This window comes from Molothrus aeneus, chromosome 3 (assembly GCF_037042795.1).
Source record: "Molothrus aeneus isolate 106 chromosome 3, BPBGC_Maene_1.0, whole genome shotgun sequence".
NCBI lineage: Eukaryota > Metazoa > Chordata > Aves > Passeriformes > Icteridae > Molothrus > Molothrus aeneus.
The window spans coordinates 7,390,520-7,404,987 of NC_089648.1; the positions used below are offsets into that span (position 1 = coordinate 7,390,520).

The 14,468-nt window shown below is 48.9% G+C and overlaps 1 protein-coding gene across 2 annotated transcripts in view; it reads right to left on the minus strand.

Moving 5' to 3' along the window:
• Nucleotides 1-2,786: 2,786 nt before the first annotated feature.
• The window catches only part of STUM (stum, mechanosensory transduction mediator homolog), a 48,735-nt gene continuing 37,053 nt past the window's right edge, over nt 2,787-14,468 (minus strand). The window contains exons 3-4 of one of the 2 annotated variants that reach the window (XM_066546201.1): nt 7,207-7,972; nt 2,787-4,790 (exon numbers count right to left, since the gene is read on the minus strand). In XM_066546201.1, the coding sequence (XP_066402298.1) occupies nt 7,932-7,972 (41 nt within the window). In that variant the 3' untranslated portion in view covers nt 2,787-4,790; nt 7,207-7,931. Of the gene's footprint in view, nt 4,791-7,206; nt 8,146-14,468 lie in introns of both variants that reach the window. The other variant, XM_066546202.1, reaches the window with a different exon arrangement.

Genomic DNA, 14,468 nt, shown 5'->3' on the forward strand with positions numbered 1-14,468 from the left:
TCTTTCAGAGAAAAAAATTTATTGTTCTCTTCTCAGAAGAAACGAACTTCTTCCTGCCTGGCTAAGGATCGAAGGCACCTTGGGATTAGAAGGAAGAAGTTGACGCTGACCTGGCCGAATCCTTTGTTTGAATGGAATTTATGCATCCTGTATGAGGTGTATGAATATGCAACAGGCTGTTGCTTTTAAGGGTTAATCCTTCGTTAATGTGGGTCCTTTTTTGGGCTTATTTTGCCCAGAAAGAGGTACCCAGACTGTACGTAACTTTGTTTTTATTGTCTCATATTGTCCGAATCCAAATTGTCCAAATTTTTATTCCTCTAATTATATTGCTATTTCTATAACCATTTTATTACTATTAAATTAAAAAATTTTAATTACTAAATTATTGTTAAAAAAATTAAAACCAAGTGATTGGCATTGTTCACACAGGGGGATCATTAGGGATCAGAGGATGTCTCTTGAGCACTTGTGAGCCAGCATGGTGCAGCCCAGAGTGCTGCTGCCCAGGGAGCATCCCCAGGGCAGATTGGTGCCCATCCTATCCTTTGAACCCATTGTATCCTTTGGCACACGTGGGACAGGCAGTGGCAGTGGCTGCTCTGGTGGGACAGGCAGTCACAGTGGGTGTTTTTGGTGGGACAGGCAGTGGCACTGGCTGCCTGGTTCCAGCAGGGCAGGTTGCAGCATTCTGAGAGTGCCGGGGCACTCACACACTGTCTCTGCAGGGACAGTGGCTCCTAATCCCTGTGCTGCCCACCCAGCAGCATGTGGGCCTTTGAATAAGCAGAATTTAAGGCTGGGATTTGGCATTCATCTGGCTGGCCTGAAGCCAAGGCCTGTCCCTTAAAAACCCAAAACTTCCCTTCACATCTCTGGCAGTGCAATGCTTGGTGTGCCCCAGACATGAGCATACACTCCTGCCAGCCTTGCAGCTCACGTCCTCTTCCACAGGGCTGCAGTTTTCCTGTGGAAACAAGCTCTGAAATAGCCTGTAATTATAATATTACCTCCTAGGATCAGGTGCTACCTTCTCATAGCTGCATGTGGATCTGAATGTGTATTTGTACTGCATGACTTTGAGGTTTAGGGATAGTACATGCATACCTTGCAGTAACCATCCTCTGCACAAACATTTTTTTTAAAGGTTGCTCAGGCTAGTTTGAGCAGAATACAGTTGAAATTATGTTTTTCTAAATGTGTATCTCTAAATGATCCAATATCCAGGTGGTGTATTTCCATGTCTCTGCATGGCCAGCAGTGAGAGCTGCTGGTGAGCAGACCCTGGTTCCCTTTTGGGCTGAGCTGCAAGCCAGGACTGACCCCAGCCCTCCTGCACAAGCTGCCTTTGCCCCACCAGTGTAACAGCTGCCAGTAGCCCAGACTCTCCCAGATGGCCTCATGCAAAGCCCACCTGCTTACACTGATTTCTCTGGGTCCTGCAGGAGGTCAGGTGTTGGGAGTGGTGTTGGTGCTGTGGCTGCAGCCCTGGGGGGCTCCCAGCAAGAGCTGCTGCAGGACTGGATGTACCCCAGAGGTGTATGGCAGTTCTAAGGAGGTGAGCTGGTCTGGGGAGGCTGCAAGTGGAGAGGGAAGGTATTGCCCCTGTTGCGTGGTGGTTGCTGGAAAGGGATTTTCCTTGGAGCCAGCACTGTGTGCTGCACAGAGCAAGGGCTGTGCTGTGCTCTGAGGGCACCTGGGCTGGCTCTGCTCTTGTGTTGGGGCTGAGCTAGCTCGGCCCTGAAGTCAGGGTGAGCTGTGTGCTGGCTGTGGGCCTCCCTTGGGAAGAGCTGGGTGCCCAGGAATGTGGCATGGGGGTTTTCCCTGTGTCTCATCTGTCTCCACCAAGCTCCAGTTTTTGGCTTTGCTTTTGTGTGGTTTATTGCTGATCTTCTTCCTCCCCTTCTGAAATGGTTCCATTAGCAGGGTGCTAAAGAAATCTCTTTGAGATAATCATCCCAGCTCTCTCCAGTGTGTTTGCCACGTGCTGGTGTGTCTGCATGGGTGTATTTATAGTATCACACTACTCTATGTCAGTGTTCATCCCAAAGTGCTTCCCCTGCTGAGGGCTGGATAGAAACACACAGCAAGGGGAAGGAGCTTCTGCCTCACCTCCCAGAGCCCTCAAAGCCAGGGGGTGTGAGAAGACCCCTCTTGCTGGTCTTGCACCAACACTGAGTTTGGCCCCCTGATCCAGTTGGGATGTCCCATGAGTTTCCCTACCCACAGTGGCTTTGGGGAGGGAGCAGAGCAGTGGTGTTTTGTGGAATTGTATATCACAGGAGGAGCATGGAGTGTGGATGGATGGCTGAAGTGTGCAGGTGTTCTAAGAAGCTGCCTCTCATGGGAAGGCTCTGCCACCTGCTCAGCTCTGCTCAGGTGTCTGTGGCCAAGCCCCTGACAGCACATGGGCTGTTCTCTTATGAGGTTCAGGAATAATGCACCTGGAGTCACATTAAAATGTTCAAATTGTGAGCAAAAGCCTGTCAGGAAGGATTGTTGGTAGGCATGTGCACAGGGCAGAACAGGTGGCATTTCCCCCTCCCTTGTCTCTGTTCCAGAGGTTCAGGTGAGGCTCCTCACCAGCCTTCTACTCCTCTGGAAGGTTCTGGTTGTGAATTCCTTAAGGAAGCCCTGCCCCCTCTCCTCAGGGGCTGTGGGTGTGGGCTGGTGTCTGCTGGATGTTCTCCATCATCTCACTGGTGGGAGGAGAACAAGAACCCATTTGGAATCAGGGATGATGGGGTTTCTCCAGGTGACACAAAGACTCTGCATTTCATTCCAGCTGTCCAGCAATAGAATATATTTAACTTTAAAAAAAAATATCCACAGTATCAAAACACAAGAAGTCACAATCCAATACTCAGTGATATAAACAGGCATACAAATGGTCCTCTGCAACCCCTCAGTTTGGCCTCCAGTACCAAAAGGAAAGGTGGGCTCACAAGCAAGGTGCAAACAGCACAGGTGGGCATGCCCCTGCTCCCTCCTTCCTAAGGTGGAAAATCTGAGCTACCCATGCATGGCCAAAACCACAGAGCACACAGCCTTGAGCCAGCAATCCCCTTCCCAGCCTTGGGAGCAGTGCCTGTGCCAGGGTGTGGTGGGTGGAGGAGGGCTGTGGGGCAGCGTGGGATCACTTGCTGGGTGTCTGGGGGACCACTGCCATCACCTCCAGCAGTGCTGGCACAGGTGAGCCCCTGTTTTGATCCCAAGCCAAAATGTGCCATTCTCTTCCACCTGCCTGTTGAAAGCATTCTCAGAGCTGGAAGATGGATTGAGCTGCTCTGGCCTTTGCCATTCTTAGAGCCTGAACAAAACCTTCACTTCCCGCTCCACCCTTCCAGCAGTGGGGACAGGGTGTTGTTGCTTCCCTCTGGCCACTTGGGTGGGTGCAAGAGAAGCAGGACTTGACTTTTAGCCTGGCTTAGGTATTTATACAGATGACAAGAGGAGGAAGGATAGGTTGTGGTTAGCATGAGCTCTGGTGGGCTTCACTGTAATGAACCCTGCTTCAGATGGTGCCACTGTGACCTGGGGTTTTGCACCATGCTGCTCCCACAGGTGGATGGGAATGCTGAGTGCCAGTTTGGGAAATAAATTGTAGCACTGCTTCAAAGTGCATTGTGTGTGTGAGCATGCAGCAAAGTCAGCTGGAAAATACAGGGCTGTGTTGCCACACTGTGGTTGGCAAGCATGTGGGAGAAGACATTGCTTTTACCTGGAGAGGAATGTCAGATCTAGCCAGGGTCTCCTTGTACCTGGGGTTTAGATATCAAGGAACTCTTGGTGGTGTCTTGCAGTGGATGCAGTTTGGGCTGGGTAGCAATGAAATGCATCCTGGCTGGAGTGGATGCATGTGTGTGAACTGCAGGGTCAGCCCAGAACAAGCAGGAGGCAAGGAATAAAACAGCCCTGTGGAGAATACTGGGACTGTGAGCTTCATCTTGCCCACAGAGCTCAGCACAACACTCACAGCAAGATTTAAGGGCAATTTCCACCACCTCTGGAAGGTCTCTAATAAAATGTGTGCCAGTCAATGCACACAGGGAGGGACATGCAGCTTTGTGTCTTGGGCAGCAGGAGTGTGGCACAGATGGAGTCCCCTCTCCCATCTGACTCTCCTGACCCCATGGCTGTGTGTGCCAGAGCTGCTCCCAGCACAAGGCCCTACTGACCTTCCCAGCTGTGAGCAACCCCAAACCCCTGCAGCAAGGATGGCCAGCCAGGCAAAAGGCTGGGAGGGTGGGGGTCACCTGCCAAAGCACCTTTTCCATGGTAAATATGGATTTGGCAACACCAATGAACTTGGGGAAATTGGTTCCTGCCTGGAACTGCTTTCCAATTAGTAGTAAATCAGTTGTTCAGCCCAGCTGTGTTCAAGTACAAGAAGCTGTTTCATTAAAGCCCTTTTTTTTGTTTTGGTTGTTGGTTTTTTGTTTTTTGGTTTTTTTTTTTTTGAGAAACCTGTTTTTTTCATAATCAGAAAGGAGCAGCAGAAAAATTCCGTGTTGCTGGCAGATGGGGGTGGAGCAACTGCATTTATTCTTCATTACCCACGATCGCTCTTTAGCTGTAAAACTTGCATGTCAAACATCTACATTTACAAAGCAGCTGATGGTGCTGGGGTAGCTGGGGGCCATGCACTTCGGACCAGAGGAGGGGCTCTGGCTGTGCCCTCGGGCTGTGCTGGTTTGCAGCTGGTCACAGCTCCCACAGGAGGTGGAGGTGTTGTCCCCTCTGCAGTGCTTTGGAAGGAGGTGTGAAAACGCTGGGTGGTTAATTTTACCCTAAAGAGAAAAAAAAGTAATTGTTGTTAGGGGAAAGCTCCAGATTTTCACTCGTAGCTGTGTCTTCACAGTGTGGCTCTTCTTGTCAGTGGGCACCAGACAGGCCTCTCCAGATGCTGCCAGCTGCCCACAGAACTGTGACCTTTTGTGAGAGGAGGAAAACCAAGTCATAGTGGAGAGTGTGGTACTAAAGATGGGAAAAGCAGAACCCCCTGGTGAGCACAGCCCTGCCCTGGGCTCAGTCTCTGAGCTCCCACTGCTTGCCATGGGGACACCTGAAGCCAAGGTGAGGAGCTCACCTGTGGCATTCACATTCTCTGAAAAAATCCCTTTGCCCGGGATTTTTCTCTGGGAAGCTGAGAGGCCTCAGAGAAAGGAAAACAATTCTTATGTCATTTGCTTCTCCTGTGTTGTGCTCATGTGGAATGTGTTTGGAGATTGTTTACCCACAGATGATTGTTTCATTGGATTCTGGTGTGAGTTGTTTTGACTCTTTGGCCAATTGGGGCCAAGCTGTGTCGGGACTCTGGAAAGAGTCATGAGTTTTCATTATTATCTTTTTAGCCTTCTGTAGTATCCTTTCTGTATTCTTTAGTATAGTATAGTATTCTTTAATATAATATAGTATCATAAAGTGATAAATTAGCCTTCTGAGAACATGTCAGATGCATCATTCCTGCCTTTGTCGGGGCATTCCCTGCAAATACAATATTCACCATTGCCTGAGAGCAGGCTGCTGCTTACACCTGGGCTGGGGGGAGCTTGGCAGTGCCAGTTTTGTTCAGGGCTATTGGAAAAAGCAGAGGGATTTATCATTTTTATTACTACCACAGGGACAGCCTTGGGGAAAATGCAATTTGATGTTTGCTGCCTGGTAGCAAGGCCAATCTATAAAGTGGCTCCTGTCCTAAAGCTGAGAGTGGGAAACTGTCTGCTTCTAATTAAAATCAATTAATCAAATCACCACAATAGGCAAAAATAAGGCTTTTTGTCCTGGGTGACATTTGGCAGATTTCAGAGCCTCTGAAGTGGTGCATTGAGTGTTTTCTTGGCTTCAACAATTCAGTAAGAAGGTGAAAGATAAGAAGAAATTTTACAGAGCAAAGCCTGAAAGTAAAATATAAATCCCACACCTCATCTGTGCATTGCTCAGACTCCTTCATGCAATAAATGCAGGCAGCACCCAGAGCTAACCAAAGTGATGCTCTCAGAGACCTGCAGCCATCCCAGGGAGGGCAGCATTTCCATTCAATCCTTTCCCAGCCAATCCAATTCTCTCATCCTCACTAGAGCAGAGACAGACAGCACCAAGTGTGGCCCAGAAAGTCAGCAAAGCCCTGGTGATGCTGATGAGGAGCTTGTTCTGTCCCTTTTTGTTCCCAGGGGACCTTTTGTGCAGGTGCTAGGTCTCTGGGATGGGGCATCTGCTGCTGATCTGACTGACATCTGATGCCACAGGAGGTGGGACTTTTGGCACTTTAGGGCCAGTGAAAATATCAGCTTGTTTATTCCTCCCCAGCCTGAGGCTTCTTGTGCTGCCTGTCCACTACACATATAAATCCACCTTCTAAAAGTGAACCCAACTTCACAGGCACCAGAAGATGTTGTTCTTAAGCCACACTTGCTGCTCCTATTCCAAAGGCTTTTCCTGGTTCCTTTTATCCATGGCCTGTTATCCCTGTCTGCAGGGGCTCCTGCACACCCATCCTGACACCACAGCACAACTAACTTAGGCAGTGTTTGGTGTTTGCACTTGACTCAGCCATTCTGGTTTGGCAAAGGTGAGGGGTAACCATTGCTTTTTTGCTCTTTGGCATTGCACATGCTGCATCTGAGCAGGCAAGTGGCTTGGGTGGCTTCAGGGCCAGTTATAGACCTCAAAAAAAGAGTTCTCACTGACGACAGCAGAAGCTGGTGAAGGTGTTTTCCAGATGTGCTACAGATTCCCCATTTGCTGCTGGTTAGGATCCTATTTACTCCTTTTTTTCCCAGGTGGGAAATGGAGAAGCAGAGATGGTCTGTCTCACAGGAGATGCTGAAGCTCAGTTCTGTAACACCTGTACATCCCAGCAAGCCACAGCACAGCTGCAGGTGCACAGCACAGGCCACTCCCTGAACCAGTCCCTTTGGTAGAAATGGACAAAGACACTTGAAATTGTTGAATATGGTGAGCATAAATCCTTTTGGCCATCGCTGTGGCAGTGCTACTCTTGAGGAGCTCATCCCCTGGCTTTAGTTCAGGTCCCAAATGGCTCTTGGCTTTTCACCACTGACCTACTTGGTTGGTTTTCTCCAGCTGAGAAATGAAACCATGAAATCACAGCCCCACCCCTTTTGGCCATGGGCCTTCCAACCAAAACAGCTCCCAAGCACCTGTCTAGTACCAAGTGGAGATCCTGGAGTTTTGGATACTTACCTGGGCAAGCAGAGCTGGGATGCTCCTTCAGCCAGAAGCACTCGTCGTGCTCTCAGGGGATCCATTTCCAAAGCATGGAGACACTGCCAGCAAGTCCCTTCCAGGGGCAGGAAAGGTTCTTTGGCTCCCCCAGTATTGTTTTGTACGAGAGGCTTTTGGCAGTACTTGCTGCCCTAGAGGCGAGGTGCTGCAGGACACCAGTCCTGTGCTGGGAAAAGTGTCCCCTGGGCTGGTGGCAGCTCTGATCCTTGCATGGTGGCAGCGGGTGGAAGCAGGGGATGGCCCCGGTCATGTCAGCGGTACAATAGGATTTACAGCAAGCACGTTTCTCAAGACATCTGCAGGGACAGAGCTTCAGTGAACATCTTACATACACAGGCAGCAGAGGGGGCTGGGTTGGACCCTCCACTGCTGCACAGCAGTCACGGATGGACTCTCGGGGCAGGAAGGAAGTACCACTGGTTTGCTTTTACATCCTGTACGTGTATCTATGAACAGCTCCTTGGCATTTGATGTTCACAACCAGCAAGCACAAAAAGGAGGCAAAACATCTTCAGAGACCTCCCCCTGGGAGCAGAGGGATCTCTCCCTCACTTGGTTCAGCTGCCCACCCAGGTGCCATCTTTGCCAAGGGTGTGTCCTTGTCCTGGCACCCTCGTCCTCCTGGTGGGCTGGGACCAGTCCAAGCCAAGCCGTGCTCGCCTCATCTCGGCTGCTCGGGGGCATCAGTGCAAATCTGCGCCGGCTGCTCTGCATCTCCGCTCCGCTGGACGGGCACGGGCAGACACAGGGAGACAAAACAAAGGGACAAGAAGAGAGACAAAGGGTAATGAAAAGGTCCGTGGCCCACGGCTGCCAAAGGAAATCTCTCGCCGCGTTTCTCTGACCACACTTGTCCCAGCCACTAGAGCTGCTGTGGGATCCCCTGCTCCTTGTAGCCTGTGAGGAGGGAGGGGAAGGGAACATGATTAGAGTTTGTAGGAAAGGTGTTTTGTGCTGTTCTTGTGAGCCAGTGAAGGCTTCCTAAAGATAAGGAAAGCCCTGTATCTCTCTCGAGGAAGACACCAAGGCTATCCCCATGACAACGTGATGAAGGAGAGAAAGTTAAAAGATATGGACATTAGCTGGCCCACAGAATGACATGGCTCCTTGTTCACCTACTGAGAACTTTGTTTCTTATGACCAGTGGGCAGTGAATGTTAAGTAAATGTAAATATCTTGAAAAACTATAAAAGCAACATGTTGCTGTAATGAATCTCTCTTATACACCTTTCTGATGGAGTCTTGGTGCTTTGCGCCATGTCGCACTCTATAACAGCAAGAATTAATTCCAAATGAGGACCTTTGGTGAGGCTCAAGCAAGTCATGAGCCTGGTTTACCGGGAGTGGCGAAAACCCCATGGGAGAACAGGGGGGGTGCCACATTGTCCCTTGTGGCCAGGCTGCCCAGGGCAGCCCCCTGCCCTGCTTTAGCCAAGAGCTGCCTGGTGCTGCTCCTTCCTGGGCACAGCCATGTGGGTGCTGGCAGCCAGCCCTGCTGCTCTGGCACCTCTGCTTAAAGGGATTGTAAGAGCACAGCAGGTACCAGTGGTCAACAATTCCAGCCTAATAACCTGAAGTTTTTATGGAGTGTGTTTTCCTGTAGTGCAGGGGAAATGGATGTGCTTGTATCCTGCTCCAGAGACACAGCTGCTCCCAAGCACTGCCCTGGTAGGTTGTGCATCCCACACTCATCTCTCCTTGGGATCTACTTGAGTTTGAGCCTCATCCTCGCAGAGCACTGCCAGGTAGGAGGAGGTTGGTTTCCTCTGTAAGAGTCTAAATGAGGGATGTGGGACTCCAGGGGCTCTCCAAAATGCAGTTTATTCCATCCAAGAGGTTCAAGCAGCCCAGGGTGGTGGGTGACAGAGCCTGTCCCTACAGCTGTCAGCTCCAGCTGCAGGCAGGCCTGGAGACCCTGAGTTTGGGTTACAATGCATTCTATACTTTTCTTTGCTGAGCATCTTAATACAGTAGAACCAATCTATACCTTAACTTTTATCTATAGCCTACCATAACTACTGTAATTACCATATTCATGTTACTGTTCTCCAATCACTAAAAGTTAGTACATTATAGTTTAAGCTAGAAGTTGTTTTTCAGCTTTCTTGCAGTGGAAAATTCGGAGGCCTTTTTTCTACTTGCAGCATTTGCTGCCTTGTTTGCCTGTGCTCTCTTTCTGCTTGGTAAAAACATCTTCTTGTTTGAGGTGGGTTCATCCTTTGCTCTAAGTCGTAAAAACCCCTTCTAACTAACACACCCTTTGCCTTCTTGGTTATCCAGTAAGACTGGCTCAGCAATTCTTTTCTGCTATATCAAAACTTGCTTCTATCTCTATTCCTTCTTCAGATTCTACATTCAAAAATCTTTCTGCTAAGCATACATATCTGTGAGACTTTCTTGTCAAACTTTCATCCTTCCCAACATTCCTCTATCCATCTTTGTGTTCCCCTGCTGGCTTTTGCTGACAGCACTCCCCAGCAGCAACCAATTTGTGCTGCAGTTTGCACAGGTGAGCAAACACCTCTTGGAGGAGAAGGGGAATGCCTTGACTCACAGGCTGAAGTGTCAAACACAGATCTTGGGATGCCTCTAATGATATTCTCACTGCTTAGTTCTGCACTTGCTTTGCTCCAGCCCAGCAGAATTACAGGTGTTCTTGTTAGGGCACAGCAGCCATCCAGTGAGCCTGGAGGAAACCAATCTTTTCAGCAGCAAAACCAAGGAAACTGCCAGGATCCCTGTTCCTTCACACCCTTCCCTCTTCCTGTGGCCATGAGGTTTGATGCACTTCCCAACCAAGACAGCAAAGCCCTTGTTTTGCAGCCACAGGGATGTTCCAAGGGCTCAAGCAGCCTGTCCTGCTGCTTGTCACAGCTCCTTGGGCTCCTGGGGCCCCAGATTATTCACTGTAGTGCACACGCATTTGCAGGCTGCAAATCCCAGAGGGGACAGTTTCATCCCCTGGCAGGGCTAGGGCAGGGAAGGGCAATAGCAGAGCACCTGCAGCTCCTGTGCTGGTACAGGATGATGAGAAAAATACTGGATTTTTTTAATGCTTTCCTAAACAGTTGCAATACTGCACCAGAAGCTTTCCCCACTTCCCTTTCAAGAGAAGCTTGTTATTCTGACTTTATCAATGCAAAAAAATCTCCTGATTAAAGAAGCCAACTGCCCTTACTTGCAGTGCCCGCCACAGTGAGTATCTTTCAACTAAAAAACTTTTCTAAATCTGGATGGTTTTTTTTTTCTTAGCTTAAGTAACCTGTCATTTCTATATTTTGAATTTCAAAGAAGTCTGAAATTTTATATCTCAGAAGAATGTTTAACTTTTCAAACACTTTTCCATTTATGCTTTGTAATATTCTTTCTAACCCTTATGTTAGGCTTTTTTAAGTCCCTTACAAAAACTGATCATAAAATACCAGCAGGTGCCAGAACCCCTATCTTTAATGGACTTTTTGCTGAACTAAGAATTGACTCCAGGGAATGAACTTTGCTGTACTTTGGAAAAAACCCACACATTCGCCCAGGTTTGGCAGCCTGGACCTCCTGCTGCTAAACAAGCACGAGGGACAGAATAATGACACTTAACTGAATTTCTGCCTATTGTGTGCAGCTGAACAGAAAGACTCTCATCTCTTTCAAACAGCCTTTTCTAGGGGGCAAAATGATGATTTCACATGCATTTATGTTTTAAGTGTGAGTCAGTTCTGAAGGCAAGGTGAGCTGGCTGGAAATTTGTAATTTGAGCTTGTCTATGGCATTGGTTTAATTTGTTTAGGGAGTGGAGTTAAAAAAACCAAACAACCAACCCTATGGACCAGAAAGGTGGGGCCTGCCTTAAATCTTTAGCTAAAGTAAGAGTAACTTGTACAGCCATGCTTTTTATTGAGATATAAGGAAATTAAGATTGAGAAATCCTTTCAGTCTGGCTGTCACTGTTGAAACTGGGTGGAAGGAAGTGACAGTGGCCAAGCCTGTCTCTTTACATGACCATAAGCCAAAAAAAATGACCTGTCCTATGCTAAACTTGTTTATTACAATACTTCAGCCTTAACTTATCAAATAGTTTATATGTGAAAATAGTTATTGCATTTCTTGCATAGGACTAACTGTTCTGTATGAAGCAGCTTTAAATTAATATGCCTGCAATACCACTGAGGTGCAATTCTGTAGAACAGACAGCTCTGGGTTCAGGATTAAATGGGCCTGTGCACAAAGTCACTGGTTTAATCAAGTTTACTTGAAATTGCACTTCTCCTGTAAAGCTCTGCATGTAAGATTGAGGCAAAAGGAACCCAGTCTGTGCACAGGCTGTCCTTCTGGGACTGGGTTCATGCAGAGGGTGGCTTCAGGATGCTCTCCATGCTGAAACAGGCTCCTGCTCTGCTCCAAGGGCACCCTTGGGCTATCCCCAGGGGCAGTTCAATGCTGTGTGAGGATTCCCAGCATCCCTGGGGCTGTGCAGCCACAGGACAGACACAGACACAGTGGACGCACATATGTAAAGGCTGCACTTGGGCTGGGAGTGGGCAGCCCTGGCCAAAGTGAATTCCAGGTGTCCTGCCCCGACCGAGGCTCGCTGCTCTCCGTGGGAAACTGACTCAGAGCGTGAGGAGGAGGAGGAGGAAGAACAGAAACAAACTTACCTTGTGAGACTTTGATGGTGAACAAAAGGAGGCAAAGGAACATGAAAGAAAGAGAGAGGGAGAAATGTAACTGTAGACGATATATCTGAAACACATGGACAACCAGAAGAGAATGAACAAACTGAGGCTGCAGAGTAAACAGAGAACAGCTGCTCTACCCTCAGACATTCACACCAGGGCTAAACATTTCTTTAAATCCTTGTACTTGAAGCGCATCATTTCATTTGGGACTCTTGTTTAAAGAAGACTGGGGAATCCTTATCTGCTTTTCCAGCTGCAGGCAGAACAGACTGGATGGGCTAACACCTCTGAGCAATGCTCCAGAAACTCTCTCCTCTGTGCCATTGGCATTTCATGGCTTTGACTGAAGGGGAGCCACTGAAGGAAGGCATCAAACAAGACATCACAGTGTACCAAAGGGCTCATGCCGTACCATTCACAGTCCCAGAGTTGGGAAAACTACATCTGAAGAGTTTTTGGCAGCTTCCCTGCTCAGTTTGCTTGTGCCCACAGGTAGCTCACAGCATGCCTCAGCCTGTCTGGGTGCTGCAAACACTGGGGCTATTTAACATTCCTACAATGTTTTAAGAACTTCTCCCACCTCTGCATTTGGTAAGAAACTGCAAAAAGGGGTATTTTAACTACTCCCCTCAGGCCTAGTTTGGGGGACAGCTCTTTTTAGATTTTTTTTTTTTTTAAGTGTAGGAAGTCCAAGCAGGCAACATGTCCTTGTATTTTCTTCATCTCATGAAGGGTTACTGGTTGGTTTGGGCCTCCTGCTCCCCTTTCCTTGCCAGGAGAGCAGTGTTACCTGCCCCAGCAGGGGCCCTGCAGAGCAGAGAGGCTCAGTGATGCTTTCCCTTGGAGCCTGAGCATACAGCGACTGTGCAAGCATCTGCTGCTGCTTCTGGCAGGGTCTGAACAGAGTAATTAGCAAAGGAGTGATGAGGATAGCATGATTACAGGTGAGTTCTCACTGCTGGCTGGCAATCAGCCCTGAGAGTCAGCCGAAGTCTCCATCCAGTGAACCTGAAGCAATTGTGCAGCCAAGCACATCGTTCATTCAGAGCTGAGAGCTGAGGGAGGGCTTCCTTCAGAAACCAGCCTTGGCTTCTTGGCTGCATCCAGCAGAGGAAAAACAATGCCTGGACAAACAGTCCCTGACTTATGTCCCCGTGCCACATCAGTGTGGCATTACTATGTTATTTCTCCAGTGTTTCTGTGAAGAAATGCCACGCAGCCTTTTATACTCGGTTCTGAGCAGGCAGGGACTTCCTGGAGAGTTCATTCTGCACAGTGGGCTGATGAAGGTGTGGGCTGGGGACAAGGTGTGCCTGTAGCCAAGGGAGTTGTGCCTGGAAAGCCTTAGGAGACTTGTTTTGCAGTTGGCTTTGGCCAGCTCGTTAGCTGTGGTTTGCTTCAGCTCTGTGCATTGTCCCCGCAGAGCTGGTGAGGGGCTCCAGGAAAGCACACTGCAGCAGGGCTGCCCAGCCCTTTTTTGGCAGAAGAATTAAGTGCTCCCTAGTTCTACCTTTGCCTTCAGAGAGCAGGTACAGCAGAGGACAGTTCCCAAAGCTATCTGGCTGCTTAAAGAAGATATCTCTGGTGTCCAGTGGGGCCAGCTGGCAGTTCTTTTAAATTAGCAGAGAAAGTGCCCTGTGCTGTGGTGCTGCCAAAAGTAATTAAGTGTGACAGCAAAACTGCATTCCATTTATCTTCCTTCTGGGATATTATCCTGATAAAGGGCACCCTAGAGGAGATGAGGGTTGGACAGGACCCCCAGGTCAGTCAGTCTCTTGCTGTTGTCCTTGACAGACATGGGTCTACCCACTCTTGGAGTCTTCCAGGGACAGAGAGAGCAGATCCTGCCATGCAACCTATGCAGCATTTTGACCCTACTGGAGGAAAAACGTGCTCTAATTTCCACACAGCTCCTTCCTGGTGTTATTCAAGTCTGTCTTAGGCTGAACTGCTGCCCTCTCACATTTACTAGCCCACTGAACACCTTGATCATCAGCATGCCTACTGTCTTACAGTTCTCTGGACTCTCCAGGTTTTCCACTTGAAGTACAGCCTCCAAAGCTGGCCACAAGCCTCACCACAGCTTTACGCATGCAGAGAAAGGTAACGGGATCAGCGAAAGCCCTACAAGCCCTGCTCCCCCCTGCCTGTGTGGTGTTCATTCCCTCTGCAGCAATGTTCCCCCTGTGCTGCTTGTGACTCACTGCAGCCACCACGTCCTTCCCTGAAAAACAAGTTGTTCCCTAGTGTGTATTTATGCAGTTGATTAGTCCTTCTGTAGAGTCCTGGGCTTGTCCCCACTGAGTAGCACTTTGTTTCCAGGCCATTTCTTTGGATCCGGGCACTGCCCTTGCTGTGCCTACCAGGTGTGTGGCTGGGGGGGAGCCTCTTCTCCAGCCCATCCTCAAGCCACAAATGGAAATACTGAGCAGAGCTGCATTCAGGAGGGACTTTTCAACACACCTCTCTTTATCTCTTCCCAGGTTAGGAAAATCCATTTAGAGGAAAGTCCTCAAGTGCATTTTCACGCCGGCCACGTCCCCCTGGCCT